Source organism: Myzus persicae, unplaced genomic scaffold, assembly GCF_001856785.1.
Source record: "Myzus persicae strain clone G006 unplaced genomic scaffold, MPER_G0061.0, whole genome shotgun sequence".
Lineage (NCBI taxonomy): Eukaryota > Metazoa > Arthropoda > Insecta > Hemiptera > Aphididae > Myzus > Myzus persicae.
Window position 1 is genome coordinate 1 of NW_019104013.1, and position 22,485 is coordinate 22,485.

The 22,485-nt window shown below is 28.0% G+C and overlaps 2 protein-coding genes across 2 annotated transcripts; one reads left to right on the forward strand and one right to left on the reverse strand.

Moving 5' to 3' along the window:
- Positions 1-1,060: 1,060 nt before the first annotated feature.
- On the reverse strand, positions 1,061-1,961 carry LOC111037593. The gene has a single exon (XM_022320248.1). The coding sequence runs from the start codon at positions 1,601-1,603 to the stop codon at positions 1,079-1,081; it is 525 nt and encodes a 174-aa protein (XP_022175940.1). The 5' UTR covers positions 1,604-1,961; the 3' UTR covers positions 1,061-1,078.
- An 84-nt stretch (positions 1,962-2,045) lies between these two features.
- On the forward strand, positions 2,046-21,290 carry LOC111037582. Its single transcript, XM_022320240.1, is given in 33 exon segments — positions 2,046-2,760; positions 2,833-2,945; positions 3,253-3,343; positions 3,475-3,663; positions 3,736-3,802; positions 4,461-4,587; positions 6,065-6,146; positions 6,271-6,389; positions 6,474-6,542; positions 6,770-6,938; positions 7,001-7,186; positions 7,277-7,489; positions 7,491-7,511; positions 8,423-8,495; positions 8,612-8,738; positions 9,885-9,966; positions 10,097-10,203; positions 10,288-10,356; positions 10,593-10,761; positions 10,824-11,009; positions 11,100-11,301; positions 17,375-17,562; positions 17,633-17,745; positions 18,076-18,166; positions 18,278-18,466; positions 18,525-18,597; positions 18,710-18,836; positions 19,479-19,560; positions 19,685-19,791; positions 19,876-19,944; positions 20,153-20,321; positions 20,384-20,569; positions 20,661-21,290. Coding segments are annotated over 33 exon segments (4,221 nt in total). The 5' UTR covers positions 2,046-2,597; the 3' UTR covers positions 20,864-21,290.
- The last annotated feature ends 1,195 nt before the right edge of the window (positions 21,291-22,485 follow it).

Here is a 22,485-nt window from a genome sequence, read left to right on the forward strand (position 1 = left end):
CGTAAGGATTTAATGTATTTTTAAAATCGACACAAATTCGTATTTTATTATTTTTTTTTGGAACTATTACTATCGGAGACGCCCACTCACTTGTTACCACATGCGATATTACCCCTTCCTTTTCTAATCTCACCAGTTCTTCTTCCACTGCAGGTTTTAACGCATAAGGCACTTGGTACGCCCTTTGAAATTTCGGTACACTATTTTCTCTTAGTTCCAAATTTACTTCATGATTTTTTATACATTCTACCTCATTGACCAACCTTTTCACTACACCCGGAAATTTCAACTTAATTTCACTCACTATGTCATTCACTTGATTTTCATTGCTTTTTTTTATACCTTCAATTTTTTTACAATTTATTTCATTACATTCAAATTTTATTTTATGACAATTAAAAATATTTTTCCATTCAGGAAACAATTCATTTAACCACGAACGACCCAAAAGTGACTTTTTTACACAATTTTCTGTTACAATTAACGGTAATTTAATAATTTCATTTTTTGAGGAACACACATTTACAATTAATTGACCAACTACTGTTAAAGATTCCCCATTTACTGATGACAGATTAAATTTTTCTTTTTTTAATTTAGTCTTTCCAAAATATCTGTCGAAAATCACTTTTGGTATTACAGTAACTGAAGCACCACTATCGACTTCAAATGTCATTAACTGATCATTTACAATCAAATCAATAATGAGTGGTTCATTTACTTTTAAACCTTCAATACTATTTATACATTGTAAATTATTAACAGTTTCTATTAATTTAACAATTTTTTTCTTATTTCTACACATTACCGATACAAGTCCTTTTAGTTTGCAATTAAAACACTCCCATTGTTTTGCTGGACAGTTACGAGCATCATGAGTTCTTCCACACCGGTAACATTGACTCGTCTCTTTACTTGATCCCTGTTGTGACTGACTGTACGATTGACTACCTCGTTTTGACCCCTCGGCGCTTTGATTGATTGACAGACTACTACTTGGTACTGCACTGGTATTTTTCTTTAACTGATCTGTCATTGACTGTGGTTTATTTTTGTAATTTTTTACGATCCAATTTACTTAAAATTTATTTTTTATATGATTGGACTGATTTTTCACTAATTCTGAGTCCAAAGCTTTTTCACATGCTTTCTGAAAAGTTAGTGATGACTCTCCCAGCAATTTTCTTTGGCAAGCTTCATCCGCTAGACCTACAATTAGTCTGTCGCGAAGTGCATCGTCCAAAAATGTGTCAAATTCACAGTGACTTGCTAACTTTTTTAACGTAGTGATAAATTCTTGTACCGATTCCCCCGGACTTTGACAGCACTGATTAAATTTAAAACGGTCACTCAACACTAAACGCCGTGGCGAATATATCGCGTCCAAATATGTGACTAGTTCTTCAAAAGTCTTTTCTGAGGGATGACACGGTAAACATGCGTTCTTCAATTGACTGTAGGCTTCTGAACCTATAAACGCAAAGAGGTGTTTTTGACGCTGATCGTCTTTCACTTTTAACACTGACAACTGAGCCCTTAAACGATCAAGATAATTTTTAAACGGTTCCTGATCTGGCACATAAGACGAAATTGTGTTCGACATTATGAACTTCGTTTGTACGCTTGCAAGACCACAAAAAAAACTAAACACTTTTCATAAATTAATCACGCACATTATAATCTATAAGATTTCCTTTATACATTTTTAACAAACAAAAAAACGTATAACGCATTTTCTTCGTCGCCAAATATTATGTTTGCACATATTTAGACAGACACGCGGGGAGCAGCGGACGACAAGACAACTTACAGCGGGTACGATTTAATTAAGACTGTTTATTATAATATGAAACGGCTATCGCAGTATCGCGCGGTCGTCGATACCGATTACATAATAGTATAAATATTAATTAGGTAGGTAACATACATATCACCTATATAAATTTATATCATCATAAAATTATCAAATGGAATACATAAGTACAAAGAAATACAATTAAACAGCTTAATTCTTTTATATTATTCTTCCTTAATAATAAAAAAAAAAATATGATAAAGGTACGACATTTTAAGACTACTTCACCAAGGTAAGTAGGAATTTAATTTTATAGGCAATGCATTTGAATGTAGTGGACCTGAATATGTTTAAAATCAAATACTGGCACTTGTTGTGACTGCATCATATATCTTTTGTATATCAATCCCCACTAACAAGTTTAACTGCATCGTTATATAATAGGATTACATGACCTTAGACAATACATATAAAAAGGGTATGTTAGTGAATAAAAATTATTAGTTATTTTTGTTGTATTCAGTCATTGAGTGCAACATAGGTAAATTTATGAAATCAATGGCAGGGAAAAACTATAGTGATAATAATTATTAATTAACAATAGTAGTGTAAAAATATAATTTTGTAATATTTATATATCACTGTGGAAGAATAATATTCGTTTTTAATTTAGATCAAGCGTGTGTAATTAAGACTAAATTTATTAATGAATATATTATAATACTATAAATACTGTGTTTTATGTTTATATAATAGAATCATTGTTTAATACAGCCTTAATTCATTGTATTTTAATTGTAAAATGATTGACGTAATTGTTTACTTAAGTGTTGCTATTCTTGTGGTTTTGTGGTGTTACTTCAAATGGAATAACAGGCATTTTGAAAAATTATCAGCTAGAATGCCGGGACCTCAGTCGTACCCAATCGTTGGGATAGGACATCAATTTTTTGGATCACAAGAACGTAATGAAAATAATATATTGCTATAAAAAATAAAAAATATATTATTAATATTTATTATTCTATATTATTCAGAGGTCATGAGCAAAGTATTTGAGCTTTTGAAAGATTACAATACGCCAGGGCCATTTAGTTTTTGGTTAGGACCATATTTTGCAGTTGTCATCACTAAACCAGAAGACTTACAAGTAATTACATATTTATTGCAATAATGATTATTAATAATTGGTCAAATGTCATTAAAATTAAAAGTTAGTTTTCATGTTATATTTTTATATCACTAAGTGTAAATCAATTCTAATGACAATTTATTTTTTTAATAAATTAAAAAATTTAATAGAAAAATTTTGAATTTTAAAAGGACTTCTTTTTATTATAACGATGTCTGCCCTTTGTAAAAAATATAAAATTGGTTTTTATTCTTTTTGACTTTATATGATTTCCAGTTTTGAATATTAATAAGTTAAAAAAAATTATACTGTATTCATTTTTCAGATTGTCTTAAATAGTTCAAAGGCACTCCAGAAAGGCCGAATGTACGACTTTTTTAAGATCCTTTTAGGTGAAGGTTTGTTTACGGCACCAGGTAAGTGATATACAAAAGTCTAAACGAAACGAATTTGTACAAAAATTGAATAAAACTATTCTCAGTGAATAATAGCATATTTTTTAGAATTCAATATTACAATAATTTAAAACTACGTAAAACAATTACAGTTGATAAATGGCGGAAACATCGTCGCATGATCACGCCCGCATTTAATGCAAATCTTTTGGAACAGTTTTTCCCCGTGTTTAACGAAAAAAATAAAATTTTTATCAGGAATATTACAAAGGAATTAAATAAAACACAAACTTTCGATCTCTGGCACTATATTGAGGCCGTTGCTCTTGATACTATTTGTCGTAAGTACATTACCAACTATCTTTGATGATTTGAGAATCTTTCTATAATTACTGACGGAGAATGTTTTCTAGAAAACGCTATGGGTTACAATATTGACACTCAATCAAATAAGAGTGAATTCGCCGAAGCAATTGTACGGTAATATGAAACATTGGTTTTTTATAAGTCCCTGTAAACGCTTTACTTTCTTAATGGGAGCATACTAAATTATTATCAGTAGGTGAGTTGCGTCCCGCAAAAAAAAGATTCCAAAGGGTCATAGCGTATTTGCGTCCCGGTATACCTTTTTCTATGACCTAATTGCGTCCCAAAATATCGATATAATCGATATAAAAATGTACATTGATGAAACAAATTTAATTTATAATAATAACAATATAAAAATGGTTATAATAAGTTATCAGTTCAATTCAATTGCAATATTAATAATAATAATAATAATATACAAATTCATGTTATACATTTTGTCATAATAAATATAGTATAATATAATAAAAAAAAATAAAAAAATGCATGTTAAACATTTTGTCATAATAAATCATTACAGAATCACACAGAATTTACAATTTATGAACTATCGGTTTTAGTGACTCTATACTATCGATTTTAATGATTTCTGAAGATAATATCGATAATAATAATATGGCTGACTTGCGTCCCCCAAAACGGGACTCAACTTACCGGTCAAATTTACAACCTGAAAAATATATTTTTTTTGGGACGCAAGTAACATCCTTCTCAACATTTAATTTGCATCTTTTATTAATTGTTACATGAAATTAATTTGTTTATATAGAGCAACAGATTTAGGCGCGACGCGAATTTACAAACCATGGTTATATCCGGAAATCGTGTTTTCAATGTATTTGAAACTCACTGGACAGCAAAAAATCTTCGAAACAGTAAAAGAATTCCCATTACAAGTAAGTGTTTTTTACTTATGAATTTCAATGACATTGGTCGCTCATTATTAAACATCGCTATCATGCCCGTTGTGTAGGACTTATTGAGTAATGACGATGAAATAACTACTCTCTTTTTCTAGACTATTAAACAATATATTAAATTGTGTTTATGTTTCGGGAAAGTAGGAATATAGCTATTGTAGAAAGTGCATTGCTGTCGTTAAGTGTATAAATGTGTAATAAAGCGATTTCCGGAGGAAAAAAATCATAGAAAATATACCAAAATAAAAAAAAAAACATGAAAAATAACAATAATTTATTTTTTTATAATTTTTTTTATTGATAATTACAGCTTCGGCTGCATAGGCCATTAGCTTATGAGTTTAATACAATTATATACTCATAAATATATGCTTAAAATAGGAGAGATAAAAAAAAGAACAGCTTATACAAAATTAGTGACTTATTCTATTTAATTATTACATGTTTTTGTCTAATTTTTTATGCCTCGAGGAACGATATGTTTTCTGGTAGGCAGTCGCGACCGATCATCTCGTACAGGTTCATTGGTATGTTATACTTTTTTCGTTCTTCCTCGTTGGATCTGCACTCGGCCAGCAAGTGTTTAATAATAAGGGTAGTTCCGCACGAGGGGAAAACAATTATTTATTAATACTTATTTAATACAATAGGTATACTAGTTTTCATGTATAAATATAAATACGAAGTTCTTCGAAAATATTATATCTATATTTTTTTTTCTGATAATACTTTAAATATTCTGTGAACTAATAATAATGTGAAGCCAAAAAACCAGTCATAAATTATGTATGTAGAGTAATAAAAAGGTAGGATCCGTATAATGTATAGTTCGTTAAATCGTAGCTCCTGTATTCGATAGTATTATACTACATATTATTATGTTTCTACACATTCATTGGTATCAAATTTCTTTAAAAGTAATGTTGACTTTTACCCGGTTTTTTGTTTTTGAATGATTTTGATTTAAAATCATTTAATTTTACTTTACACTATTTTTGCAAAAAAAAAAATTCTGGTAAGCTGTTTTTAATTTACAAATGACACTATTATTCATTCAAAAAATATTATGAGTATAAAACGAAAATACCAAATAATGTGATTTGTTGGTGAATATAATAATTATGTTAAAAATTAATTTAATGTTTGATTTTAACTCAATAATCTATTTAAAACAATTTTTCAGACTGATAAACGTAATACAAGTATTGGAAGGTTCAATTGACTATACACTAGGCCTACGTTCAGGGTTAAGATCTAGCAATAATTTAACAACTTTTTAAGCATTTGATCTTGTCGATTTTACGACAATATAACTAATATATACTCAAATTTTTTTAGCCAAAGAGCAATATAAATATTTTCCATTAATTACTTTTAATGTACAATTTTCTAATTGTCAGCCTAAAATATTCCTTGTTATATCCTGTTTATATAAGATAATTGACATTTTTAGGTGATCAAGGAAAAAAAAGATGAATTTGACCAAAGAAAAAAAGCAATTGACGCTAAATCAGTTGTTACAGACAATGAAGATGGTAAGTAATGTAGGACAATACATTTCAATAATCATTGCTTTCTACATTAATAGATATTTCTACAGTATAACCAAATATAGTAAAATGAATTAAAATTAAAAAATAATAACTTCTAAATATATAGATTATTGTTTAGAAAACCAATCAAAACTGTTTTTGGACATATTGTTAAAACTGAACATAGAAGGAGGAAACTTATCAGAAAACGATATTAGGGATGAGGTTGTAACAACGATGTTCGGGGTAAATATTTGTTTTTTAAAATAATATCTTGTTAATTCTTCTTGTGAAATATATTTCGATTAAAATGTATAAATGTACTTACAGGGTAGTGATACCGGTGCTATCACAGTCTGTTTTTGTCTTTTGATGTTAGCCATACATCAAGATATCCAAGTAAATATATATTACGTAGCTAGCATATGAAAAAACACGTTATATTATTGAAGTTAGTTGTACCACTGTTTTACATAAGAATACGTATGTTAACAGTGTACATTGTTGTTCACTATTGTTAGATACATAAATCAAAAACGTTTTACTTTTAAGTTTTAAATTTTTATGGAATCCTAATCAATGTAGCTACTTAATTATTTTATTGATAAATTTGATTTAAAATTTAGGATCAAGTATACGATGAAATTTACGAAATATTTGGCAAAAGTGATCAAGAAATATCTATTGAAGACACTGTTAGACTTGTGTACTTAGAAAAAGTTTTAAAAGAAACCCTTCGAATGTATCCTGTGGGGCCAGTGCTACTCAGAGAAGTTCAAGAAGATCTAAAAATATGTGAGTGAATTTAAAAATGTCCTACCTGTGTATAAAATACTATTTAATCAAATGTATTTAAGTTTCAAATGATTACGTACTGCCAAAAGGAACAACATGTGTTATAACCCCAATAGGCACACATCGTAATCCTGATTTGTACCCGAATCCTGAAATATTTGATCCTGAAAGATTCAGCCCTGAAAATATCAAAAAACGTCATAAATATAGCTTTATGGCTTTTAGTGGTGGTCCAAGAGGTTGTATAGGTAAAGTTATATTTTGTGAAATAATAATTATGTACAACTTTAATATGTATATTATATTGTAATAGTATCTTATTTCAATTTAAACGGCAGGATCTAAATATGCCATGTTGTCGATGAAAGTACTTGTGTCAACATTCTTGAGACATTTCAGCGTACACACAGATGTCAAATTAACAGAAATTAAGTTAAAATTAGGTTTATTGATGAGAAGTGTTCACGGTTATCCTGTGACAATTCGACCACGAGATAGAAGACCAACACATAATAAGCGAAATGGGACGCAGCGAGGATAATGCTTAATCATTATAGAATGATATGGTGACTCGTATGTTTTGAATATATTTTTGACATATATTAGTCGTAATTTATAACGATACTGTATTGTTACCCAGCTAAATAATGTTAATTTGTAAGCTTAGTTTACATTTTGTTTATCACATCTAAATTAGTGACTTTATACTCGAAAAAAAAAATTTACTTAATAAATAACAATTAAAAAAACCTTGAATGCATTTTATTTTGATTGGTTTTTACAATTGTTTAATTTTGGTTGCCATTTATATACACATGTCGAAATTTTTGAACAAAGTAACACATCTGGCCAATCTTGAACAACTATATTTTTTCCAATTTGTTGTGACTAGTTGTTGAATGATGTTTTTTATGTTTTGGTTTTAATATGCCATTGTATTTTAAAATTGTTTTGGCCAAACTTGTTTATTTTATATTCATTTACATTTTATTTTTTGTAATACCTTTTTTTATGTTATTATTTAATACTTGAACGTTATCGTAACTATAGTCTAAACCAGTTACTATTATAACGTCTAAAACCAGGGCTTAAATTGGTAAAAAATTCTAGAGGGGTCTAATGCCTCCTCATATTTCTTAAGCGTTCTATATATAATTGTATGTATAATGTCTAATATATAAAATCCTTCATCAAATTATGAGTTTTGAATATTTTTGTGTTGGACATCAGTTTTAAAGAAAGGTTTTATGATCATCCCCGCTTTTAATTCAAAACTTTTGGAACAGTGTTTCCCTGTGTTTAACGAAAAATATATAAAGTTCTTATCAGGAACGTAACTAAGGAATTAAAAAAAACACAAAGTTCTATCTCTGGGGATATATAACACCAGCTGCTCTTGACACTATTTGTCATAAGTTCATTACTACCTCTGTTTGATGATTTGAGAATCTTTCTATGATTACTAACGGAGAATTTATTTATAGAAAATGCTATGGATTACAATATTGACACTCAATCAAATAATAAAGAGTGTAAATTCGGCGAAGCAATTGTACGGTAATATGAAACATTGGTTTTTTATAAGTCCCTGTAAACACTTTTCTTTATCAACATTTAAATAGCATCTTTCATTAATTGTTACATGAAATTAATCGCTTAAATTTGTTATATAGAGCATTAGATTTAGGCGCGATGCGAATTTACAAACCTTGGTTATATCCGGAAATCGTGTTTTCAATGTATTCGAAACTCACTGGACAGCAAAAAGTCGTCGAAACAGTCAAAAAATTTCCATTACAAGTATGTATTTTTGACTTAAGAATTTCAATGAACATTTCCAATGACATTGGTCGTTTATTTTTATACATCGCTATCATGCCCGTTGTATAGGACTTATTGAGTAATGACGATGAAATAACTACTCTATTTTTTTAGACTTTTAAACAATATATTAAATTGTGTTTATGTTTCGGGAAAGTATTAATTTAGTTATTGTAGAAAGTTCATTGCAGTCGTAAAGCGTGTAAATGTGAAATAAAGTGAAGAAAATAAATCATAGAAAATAATAAAAAAAAAAAAAACAATGAAAAATAAAAATAGTTTATTTATTAATACTTATTTAATACAATATACTAATTTTTATGTATAAATATAGATACGAAGTTTTTCGAAAATATTATACATCTCGATTTTTATGTCTGATAATAGTTTTAATATTCTGTGATTTAATAATTGTTTTTAGCCAAAAAACAAGTAATAAATTATGTATGTAGAATAATAAAAACGTAGGATCCGTGCAATGTATAAATAGTTCGTGGAATCGTGGCTACTGTATTAATATTCAATAGTATTACACAACATATTATGTTTCTAGACATTCATGGGTGTCAAATTTCTTTAAAATTTTGATTTAAAATCATTTCATTTTATTTTATACTAGTAGATTTGAATTGTTCATATTTTAATTCAAAAATAATATTCTATATTTTTTCTTAAATACTTCCGGTCACCCATTTTTGATTGACAAATAACACTATTATTTATTCAAAAAATATGAATATAAAACGAAAATAATAACTAAAGTGATTTGCTGGTGAATATAATAATTATGTTAAAATGTAATTTTTTTGACTTTGATTTTGACTCGATAATCTATTTAAAACGATTTATCAGATTGATAAATTTAAGATATTAAGTATTGGACGGTTCATTTGATTATACACTAGGACTACGTTCAGGATGAAGATCTAGCAATTATTTAACAACTTTTTAAGCAATTCATTTTATCGATTTTAGGACGATATAACTAATGTGTACGCAAATTTTATTAGACAAAGATCATTATACTTATTTTCCATTAATTTCTTTCAATGCACAATTTTCTTATTGTCAGTCTAACAGATTCCTTGTTACATCCTGTTTCTATTTGGTATTTGACATTTTTAGGTGATCAAGGAAAAAAAAGATGAATTTGACCAGAGAAAAAAAGCAATTGATGATAAAATAGTTGTTACAGGCAATGAAGATGGTGAGTAATGTAGGACAATACATTTTAATAATCATTGCTTGCTACATTTATAGATACTTCAACTAAATATAGTAAAATGAATTAAAATTAAAAAAATAACAACCTCCAAGTAAAATTGATTATTGTTTAGAAAACCAATCAAAACTGTTTTTGGACATATTGTTAAAACTGAACATTGAAGGAGGAAACTTATCAGAAAACGATATTAGGGATGAGGTTGTAACAATGATGTTCGGGGTAAATATTTATTTTTTAAAATAATATCTTGTTTATTCTTCTCGTGAAATGTATTTCGAATAAAATGTATAAATGTACTTACAGGGTAGTGATACCAGTTCTATCACAGTCTGTTTTTGTCTTTTGATATTAGCCATGCATCAAGATATCCAAGTAAATATATATTACGTAGCTAGCATATGCCAAAACACGTTATATTACTGAAGTTGTACAACTGTTTTATATTAAAATACATTATTGTTAACAGTGTACATTGTAAACTATTGTTAAATACACAAATCAAAAATGTCTTTGAAATATAGTTTTACGTTTTAATTTTTAATTTTTATGGAAACCTCATCATTGTAGCCACTTAAGTATTTTGTTGAAAAATTTGATTTCTATTTTAGGATAAAGTATACGATGAAATTTACGAAATATTTGGCAAAAGTGATCAAGAAATATCTATTGAAGACACTGTTAGACTTGTGTACCTGGAAAAAGTGATAAAAGAAACCCTTCGAATGTTTCCTGCTGGGCCATTAGTACTCAGAGAAGTTCAAGAAGATCTAAAAATATGTGAGTAAATTTAAAAATGTCCAACATGTGTATAAAATACTATTTAAACAAATGTATTTAAGTTTCAAATGATTACGTACTGCCAAAAGGAACAACGTGTGTTATATCCCTATTAAGCACACACCACAGTCCTGATTTGTACCCGAATCCTGAAATTTTTGATCCTGAAAGATTCAGCAAAGAAAATATCGATAAACGTCATAAATATAGCTTTATTCCTTTCAGTGGTGGTCCGAGGGGTTGTATCGGTAAAATAATATTTTGTGAAATTAAAATAATATATAACTTCAATATGTTTATTATATTGTAATAGTATCTTATTTCAATTTAAACGACAGGATCTAAATATGCCATGTTGTCGATGAAAGTCCTTGTGTCAACATTCTTGAGACATTTCAGCGTACACACAGATGTCAAATTAACAGACATTAAGTTAAAATTAGGTGTATTGATGAGAAGCGTTCACGGTTATCCTGTTACGATTCGATCACGAGACAGAAGACCAACATATAATAAGCGAAATGAGACTCAGCGAGGATAATGCGCAATTATTATAGAATGATATGGTGACTCGTGTGTTTTGAGTATTGTTGTATATCAGTTGTAATTATTTATAATATTAGTGTATTGTTACCCGGCTAAATAATGTTAATTTGTAAGCATAGTTTACATGTTGTGTATCACATCTAAATTAGCGACTTAAATACTCGATAAAAAAATTGTCTTAATAAATAACAATTACAAATCTTGAATGCATTTTATTTTGTTTGGGTTTTAACATTTTTCAATTTTAGTTGCCATTTTTATGTGCATGTTGACATTTTTAAACAGTGTAACATAATATTTGGCTAATCTTGAACAACTATATTTTTTCCAATTTGTTGTGACTAGTTGTTGAATGATGTTTTCTATGTTTTGGTTATAATATGCCATTGTATTTTAAAATTGTTTTGGCCAAACTTGTTTATTTTATATTTATTTATATTTTATTTTTTGTAATACCTTTTTTAATATTATTATTTAGTACTTGAACGATATCGTAACTAGTCTAAGCCAGTTATTCTTAAAACGTCTAAAACTAGAGCTTAAAGTGGTAAAAAATTCTTGAGGGGACTAATGCCTCCTCATAGTTCTTAAGCGTTCTATATATAATTGTATGTATAATGTCTAATGTATAAAATCCTAATTTTTTGGAGGGGAAGCTTTTTAACCACCGTCAGAGTTAGGGGACTGCAGAGTTATCTTGCATTCCAACCACCTCTACCCCTGTATAAAACATTTGAGTTTTAAATATTTTTGTGTTGGACATCAGTTTTAAATAAGTGTATCTTGTTTATTATTGATTATAATAATACAAAAAATGGTGGTATTAAATTATGTTAATTTGTAAGATTAAACTGTGTATTGAACATTTGAATTAACTCAACTGTTTGGTCCATAATAAAGAATGTTTAACCAAATTAAAACAAACTTAGGTTGTAACTATGATGTTTGGTGTAAATAATTATTATTTTAAATAATATCATGTGTATTCTTCTCATGAAATATGTTTGAAAAAATATTTTTAATTTAATTACAAGGTAGTGATAAAAGTGCTGTAATAATCAGGTTTGTCTTTTGATATTAGCCATACATCAAGATATAAAACCAAGTATTAAATGCCTATCACACAATGAAAATATTTTTTAAGTTGTGTTTGCAATTTTTAAATAATACATTTTCGAAATGTATTTTTACAATAAGCAATTTTTTAACGATAAATATAAATTTTAATTTACATAACTTTGCGTTATGAATTATGATGCACTGGTACATACGGCATAGGTATATTATTCTTTTTAAAACCAAAGTAAAACACGTAGTAACCTGTGACCCTCAACAATTAAACGTAGGTAAATAATTTTGAATTCCACGGTCAAGGGGTTGCAGTTTGTTAAAACAACAATCTAATAATATTAATATTCATGATTTTAAAGACTATAAGTATTTCATTTTTCCATATGATGATGAACAACCTGCAATACCTAAGCTGACAACTTTTCTTAAAAAATGAGTACATTGAAATACCTGTATATTTAATATTATATTTAAGTCGTTACATTGTGAGATTTGTATATATTATTATAAAATGATTCTGCTTTTGAGATTAACTTCGTTTGTATATGATGTATATATGAGCCTACAGTAGAAAATATATACTTTACTTGCAATAATGATGATTAATTATTGGTAAAATACTCAAATGTCATCAAATTAAACAGTTAATTTTCAAAAACTTTATTATATTCATATTATATTTTTCCTCTTTAGTATGATGACGTGTACTAAAGTAAATTTGTAAAAATATAAAAATATTTTTTCTATACTTTCAGAGTTTATATCACTTCAGTTTTGAATATTAATAACAAAAAAAAATATTAATGTATTAATTTTTTAGATAGTCTTAAATAGTCCAAAGACCCTCTTTTAGGCCCAATTGGTAAACTGCCCCTTAGAGAACTTAGTTAACTAGGTAATACAAAGTAAAAGTACCACAGAGCAACACTCACTGCGAATAAGGTAAGTGAATATTTATATATATATATACATACCATACCAAAAAAATACAAGCAGTAGAATAATCATAACCCCGCACCACTATAAACCTATTAATATAATAATTTAATTTTTATAACATTTAAATTTTATCGGCTTGGTCAAAAAGCATGACAATTTAATATAAGACTAGATAATATATTGTTACAATAGCAGTTGAAAAATATCAAAAATACATAGGCAAGATTTTTTTTAGAAGCATTTAAAGTTCAAATTTTGTCAACATTTATCAAGTTGAAAATTTAAAATGATTTTGTAGTTAAAAATGTATAAAATGTTCAATTTTTATAGCTAAGGATTGAAAATTTAAAACAAAGTTCCACTTAAGCAGTTCTTTCCTTTACTAAGAAATCTAAAAAATACTTCAATACAGTTTCTTTTTACAGACATTTTAAGTTCAAATTTGGACAAAATTGTATATTAACACAAATAATAACGGTTATCATTTTGTTGTAATTCGGTTCCAAAACAGCACAATTTTACATACTACGTATATTTAATATTTTTCCAGCATCACTCATAATTTAACAATCATATTAATTCAACTTACCGGCTACTATATTAGTAATAACTAATAAGTAATAAGTAATAACAATATAAAATATCCTAAGCTGACATACCATCTCCGATCAGTAAAGTAACCTAACTCACGAATAAAATATTTAGGCTAAGAAAATGTTTGATTAAAATACGTTTCAGATGAAACATTTTCGGATATCTTATGTACCCCTATATTTATAATATAATATAGCAATTAAAGTATTTTTTTTAATATTAGTAACACAGTGGCATTTTGAATTAATGTATTCCTATAATACATTGATTGAATTTTTAATTGTCAATGTGTGCATAAAATATAGGAGACCATTTAAAGAGCCATCACGTCACCGGTTAATTTGCTCAAAAACATGCCTTACGGGGAAAAATCTGATACCTCGTAGAGTGATCAGAGTTCGATACTTTTTTTAATTTTGGAAATAAAATCACTTTTTACAGCCCTTGGATTTTCAAAATTGTATTTCTAAATATTTAACATTTTTTTTTTCATTTTTGAATATGACTTATTTTCACAAGCTTTCATTATTTTTATTATGCTTGTTTTAAGACCAATACGCCCTTTAAAATATTAAACTCTCTTTCCGGAAGAAGTTGCTAAAATTAGACCACACTACGATGCGTGAGAGTTTTTCCTGTAAAGCGTGTTTTGAGTGAAAAATAATATTTTTCATTATTTTTGGTTGGTGGGGCATATTTTCTTTTACGTTTATGTTGATAAAACAAATACCATTTGAGATAGCAACGTAACTGCATATTGCCTAAATATATTCCGTTTTTAAAGACACACGAGCAGACCCCTCAAAAGTTTCAAATGCTCACGAATAATATTTTTTAATTGCAACAAAATAACTAAAATTGTTATAATAAGTTTAAATGGATGCCGGTCGTAACTATCGGTACTGTTCCTACGCAGCTAAAACCAGTTCGTTAATCACATGTCCAGTAATATCTATTTTTATGAGCTCGGTTGAGATTAAAAAGGTAGCAATAATAGCAATGAACATAAATATTATTTTTTTCCCACCACACCCATATAAATATTAAATTTCGTCCAAATTTGTTGTTAAAATGTCTACAAAAAAAAAACGAGTTTAGTGCTCTGTGGTATGTTTTTAGTACCAACCGTTTTGTCCAGTTCGTTCAGGTTTTTATTTATCTTAAATTATTTGTATTCGTATTATCTTAATCGTTTAGGTACTATGCATAATATACTTTATACTACTAGACCGGAAATGAGCGTATGGAAAGCGTAACAACATAGAGGACGCTCTTTAATTACTCGATTACTCTTACACACGATGGTAGAGGGTAACAACTAACAGGATAAGATAATATTATATACATAATATAGATTTATAGATTATTGTATTTTCTCGTAAAAACAGCCTAAATCACTACGAGATGTAGTTACGTTGCCCTCAGGCTCTTCTTATACACAGTTCTTGTTTAATAATATAAGGTTTATGCTAGATTGCATAAGGCGAGATAATAATATTCTGTATTGGTTTATAATACCTAAAGAGTATTGCGCTATTTATCAGCAATTAAAAATAAAGTATCTTCTCATCTGTACCAGGCGTACACACGCCTATGATGTTCAATATGACGATTAATTATCACAGACCGATGGCATAAAAAAAACTTTATGTTAATTTGCTTATATTTTCCCTAAAATATGACTAACTGCAGATGAATTATTAGAAATAATAATAACTATTGTTTTAACTACTATAAATACATTCATATAAAAATGTAACTTATACTCGCCTACGTCAGGTATATTATATAATAATATAACAATTAATAGTTTGTGCTCGCTATCATAAGTCTTAAGAATCGGTCTCCAAGCTAATCGTATGACCGGTTCAAGAGCTACTGTCGCGGTAGGCCGGTCGCTATCTGGTATGAGGTGGTCGTAGGTGTCGTCAAAAGAACGCGGTCTCGTACAAATTGTTCAATGAATAAAATGGTCATTTTATTGTGCCGAAAAAAATAAAACAGTTTTTCAAAGACTAACCTTGGCGTGATGAGTTGTGGTCCTCGTAGAGTCGGTCCAACGGTACGAGCAAGAGAGAGAGAGAGACGCCATGGCCGGCGACCAGTACTTGTCCAGCGCGACTTGTCTTTCCCGTCCCCTCCTGACACCCTTCGGCGTGGGTGGAGAGTCGACAGTATCACGTTGTCTTAACCTGTGGTAGTGGTTATTAAAGCCGTTGACCGGTCGATGCAGTGCCTAACCTAACCTAACCTAACTTCCATATTAACTTCCGTACTTTCTACAGTTGTGTACCGTGTCATACTCCACCGCCAAACCACCACACGGGGTACACTTGTACCGGTGTCGGTGTCCTGATGCGAGTAAAGCTGCTTGAATTATGTCTTGCTTAATTTTTGATTTAAGGTTTATATTATAATTACATCGTTACATTGATATATATATATATATATATATATATGTGTGTGTGTGTGTATTATATACAATGATTCTGATTTAGCGATTAACATCATTTGTATATGATGTATATAATATGGGGACAGTACTTTCCAAAAAAGGGTAAAAACTTTATCTGTAAGATCTACAAGAAACAAAAAACGTTTTAACGTCTGCATACTCTGTTCATTATGTATATTATGTCTAATTCTATGTAGCTGCGTACAAATGTAGTAAATATTTCAATGATATTATATTATCATACCTATGCGTCGAATCGTAAGTAAAGAACTCGACGATTATAATTTAAGTCACAGTATTAAAATTTTATTTCAGTGTGAGTGGTAGAAGGCTGATGAAAATTTATAAATATAGTTTTATAAATACTTGTCTTTGGTAAGTTTATTAGTTTATATCGTCATAACATTATCATATGAAATACATGAGTACTAAGAAATGCATTTTAAAACCTTAATTTGTTCATATTATTCTTCCTAAACAAAAACAAAAAATGTACAACATTTTAAGACTACTTCACCAAGGTCAGTAGGATTTTAATTATGTAATCATTATGTAATTACAATTCATTTTAATGTAGTGTACCTAAATAAGTTTAAAATCAGGTACTGGCACTTGCTGCGTCCACTTCATAGATTTTATCTGTATATCCCGACTTCATACAACAATTTATTGTATTGTTATATAATAGGATTACATGACTCTAGACAATATTTATATAAAAAGGGTAGTCACCGAATAAAACCAATTAGTTATTTTTGTTGTTTTCTGTCATTGAGTGCAACATAGGTAAATTAATGAAATCAAGAGCTTTTGGAAAACTATAGTGATAATAAGTTTTAATTAACAATAGTGAGAAAATATAATTTTTTAATATGAACATATCACTGTGAAGGGATAATTTTCGTTTTTAATTTAGATCAAACGTATGTAATCAAGACTAAATTAATTGATGAATATAGTATAATACTGCGTTTTATGTTTATATAATAGAATCGTTGTTTAATAAAGCCAGTCATTGTATTTTAACTATAAAATGATTGACATAATTGTGTACCTAAGTGTTGTTATTCTTGTGGTGTTGTGGTGTTACTTCAAATGGAATAACAGGCATTTTGAAAAATTATCTGTTAAAATGCCGGGACCTCCGTCATACCCAATCGTTGGAATAGGACTTCAATTTATTGGATCACAAGAACGTAATAAAAATGATAAATTGCTACAAAAAAATGAATGTACTAAAAACATATAATTTTTGATATTCTTCAGAGGTCATGAGCAAAATCTTTGAGCTTTTGAAACAATACAATAATCCAGGGCCATTTAGTTTTTGGTTAGGACAATATTTTGCAGTTGCCATCACTAAACCAGAAGACGTACAAGTAATTACATTTTTCAGCAATAATGGTAATTAAGTATTGGACAAATGTCATCGAATTAAACAGTTAATTTTCATATTATATTTTTATATCACAACATACAAAATAAATCTACTTAAAATTAATTTTTTTACAGATATAACTATAAAAATTTAATCATATAATACAAAGAAAAATTTCAAGTTTTAAAAATATGTCTTATTAGTATAACGATTTGTACCTAAGTATCTTTGTAAAAAATATACAATTTTGTTTCTATCATTTTTGACTTTATATCATCACCAGTTTTGAATACTAATAACTTAAAAAAGTATTATTGTATTAATTTTTTAGATTGTCTTAAATAGTTCAAAAGCGCTCCAAAAAGGAAGAATGTACGAATTTTTCAAGAACTTCGCAGGTGAAGGTTTGTTTACTGCACCAGGTGAGTTGTTTACACAAGTTTCAATGAAACGCATTTGTACAAAATTTGAACACATTCTCAGTGGATATAAGGAGATTTTTTAGAATTTAAATTAATTTAAAACGATTACAGTTGATAAATGGCGGAAACATCGTCGAATGATCACTCCAGCATTTAATTCAAAACTTATGGAACAGTTTTTCCCTGTTTTTAACGAAAAAAATAAAATTCTTATCAGGAACGTAACTAAGGAATTAAATAAAACACAAACGTTCGATCTTTGGGAATATATTGCACCAGCTGCTCTTGATACTATTTGTCGTAAGTATAATGATTGGAGATCATTTTCTATAATATTTAACGGAGAATGTATTTCTAGAAAACGCTATGGGTTACAATATTGACACTCAATCAAATAATAAAGAGTGTGAATTCGGCGAAGCAATTGTACGGTAATACGAAACACTGATTTGTTATAAGCCCCTAAACTCTTTTCCTCCTAAATATTTAATTTGAATTTTTCATTTCTTACCTACAATTTATCATGTAAATTTGTTTTTAAAGAGCAACAGATTTATGTGCGATGCGAATTTACAAACCATGGTTATATCCGGAGTTCGTGTATTCAATGTATTTGAAATTCACTGGACAGCATAGAGTCTTCGAAACGGTGAAAAAATTTCCGTTACAGGTTTGTTTTTTTGACTTTGATTTCAATGAACATTTTCAATGACATTAGTCGCTCGTCATCAACAGAAGTTAATGTTGACTTTTAACTCAGGTTTTAGATTTTGAATGCTTTACATTTACAATTATTTCATCTTATTTAATATTTGATTGATTTGAATTGTTCATATTATTATTCAGAAATAATTTTCTATAATATTTAGTAAAAAGATATTTAAACAGCCTTTATTATTTTACACATGATTCTATTAATCATTCAATAAATATGAGTATAAAACAAAAATACCAACTATAGTTATTTGTTGGTGAATGTAAGTAAAAATGTAATTTAATGGTTGATCTTAATTCAATGATTTTTTGAAAAAGTTTAATAAGACTGATAAATGCAATAAAATTATTTTACGGTTCAATTGACAATAATCTAAAAATAAGTACTTCAGGTAAATACTTCAGTGATTATTTATCAACTTTTGAACAATTTTTTTGATGATTTAGGGACATTGTTTTATATATACGACAAATTTTATAAGCCACAGAGCATTGTATACTTTTCCCAGGAATTTCTTTCAACATACAATTTTCTAATTTTTAGCCTAACATATTCCTTGTTACAACCTGTTTATGTAAGTGTATTTGACATTTTTAGGTGATCAAGGAAAAGAAAGTTGAATTTGACAAGAGAAGAGAAGCAATTGATGCTAAAATAGACATCACAGGCAACGACGATGGTAAGTAATTTAGGATTGTGAATTTTAATAATCATTGTTTGCTTTATATTTCTTGCGCAACTGTATAACCAAATATAGCATAAACAATTTAAATAACTTCTAAATAATACGGGTTATTGTTTAGAAAACCAATCGAAACTGTTTTTGGACATATTATTCAAACTGAACATTGAAGGAGGAAACTTATCAGATAATGATATTAGGGATGAGGTGGTAACAATGATGACTGCGGTAAATATCTGTTATCTTCCATTAAATCTTGTATATGCTTCCAATGAAATATATTTCTAATAAAGTATTTTAATTTAATTACAGGGCAGTGATACAAGTTCTATCACAGTCTGTTTTTGTCTTTTGATGTTAGCTATACATCAAGATATCCAAGTAAATATATAATACGTAACGCACAACAAAAATATTCTTGAATCAGTTGTTGCAATTTTTAAATAATTAATTTTAGAGTGTGTATTAATTTTAAATGCGAAAAAATATTTAAAATCATAGAACTGGATTAATTGAGTTTTTATTTTTATGGAAATCAAAACAATGTTAGTACCTAATTATTTTGTTGACAAATTTGTTTATATTTCAGAACAAAGTATACGATGAAATTTATGAAATATTTGGCGGGAGCGATCTTGAAATATCTATTGAAGACACTGTTAGACTTGTGTACTTAGAAAAAGTGATAAAAGAAACACTTCGAATGTTCCCTGTGGGACCAGTGATTCTCAGAGAACTTCAAAACGATCTTAAAATATGTGAGTGAATTAAAAAATGTTCTATATGTGAATAAAATATTATTAAACTAAATGTGTTTAAGTTTCAAGTGATTACGTACTACCAAAAGGAACAACGTGTGTTATACCCTTAATAGCCACTCATCAAAATCCTGACTTTTACCCGAATCCTTTGATTTTTGACCCTGAAAGATTCAGCCCAGAAAATGTCGCTAAACGTCATAAATATAGCTTTATACCTTTTAGCGGCGGGCCAAGGGGTTGCATAGGTAAAGTTATAAGAATTGTAAAAAATATAGTTTCAATATAAAATTTCAATATCTATACAGTAATACTATTGTATTTCAATTTAAACCACAGGATCCAAATATGCAATGTTGTCGATGAAAGCCACTTTGTCAACATTCTTGAGAAATTTTAGCGTACACACAGATGTCAAATTAACAGACATTAAGTTAAAATTAGGTTTAATGATGAGAAGTGTTCACGGTTATCCTGTTACAATTCGACCACGAGACAGAAGACTAACATATAATAAGCGAACAGAGACTCAGCGAGGATAAGGTGCAGTTATAATTAATAATACGATGGCTCGCATGTTTTGAAAATTATTGTGTTATATATTAATTATAGTATTATGTACAGTTATATATTATTATCAAATACAACAATACAAAGCAATAGTGTATTTCAGGAGAATACTAGGCTATGTAATGATGATTTGTAAGCTTAAATTTTGTATTACACGTCTCAATTAGTTACTTTATGCTAGATTAAAAAAAAATTAACTCTATAAATAACAGTTAAAAAAATGTTAAATGCATATTATTTGGATTATTTTTTACAATTGTTTACTTTCGGTTGATATTCATATGCACCCAGTCACATTTTTTCATTGTGTAATACATGTGGTTAATTTTGGACCACTACCTAGTTATATTTTCTTCGATTTGTATGACTAGTAATTAAATGATGATTGTTTATGTTTTGATTTCGCAACACAATAGTTAAGTTTTGTCTGTATTTTATGATTCATGTCATAATATTTTCAAATTACATTTTCTGTATTTTGTCAAAATAAATAAATAAACGAATAATATGTTACGATGTCATTGTATTTTTTAAATTGTTTGTCTAAAGTTTATTTTATATTCTTTTATATTTATTGAGTACATAACTATCAGAATAAAACTTGATTATTAAAATTATTTTATCTAAGATTTTCATCTCTTACGTTCTAGAGCTAACATAAATGCAATATACTGTATAGCTAGGTATTGGAAAAATATCATTAATTTTATCAAGTTGTTTGAAGGCATAATACAACTATTGAAATTGATATAGTAAAATAATATTAGTCACTTTTAATTTATAATATTACCATGTACGACTAAGCTGATAACTTTTAATAAAAAATGAGTACATTTAAATACCTGTATATTTTATACCATATTTACATTCAAGACATTGATATATACATATTTATAAGTATATTGATATGAAATGATTCTGCTTTTGTGATCAACTTCATTTGTATATGATGTATATATGTGACCACAAAAGAGAACTTTAGAAAAAAAGTTAAAACTTTATCACTAAGATATGCAACAAAACAATACAACATGTAAACGTTTGCGTTCTCTGTTTATTATATTCATTATCTATAATTTTATATAACTGCGTTTATACGTAGTATATATTTTAATGATATCATACAATCATACTTATGCGTTAAGTATACAACTCGATCATAATATAAATTAAGTATTAGTATTATTTTAGACACGTATTTATAATTTTATTTCAGTGTGAGGAGGAAAAGGCTGATGAAAACATATAAATAATAAATATACCTTCATACACACTTGTCTTAGGTACCTATATTTATTTATATCGTCATAACATTATCAAATAAAATACATGAGTACAAAGAAATGCAATTTAAAACCTTAATTTGTTCATGTTATTCTTCCTAAACAATAAAAAAAAAATATGAAAAATGTACAACATTTTAAGACTACTTCACCAAGGTAAGTAGGATTTTAATTTTATAGGTGTAATCATTATGTAACTACAATTCATTTTAATTTAGTGTATCTAAATATATTTAAAATCAAATACCTGGCACTTGTTGTGCCTGCATCATATATCTTTTGTATATCTATCCCCACTTAAAAGTATAATT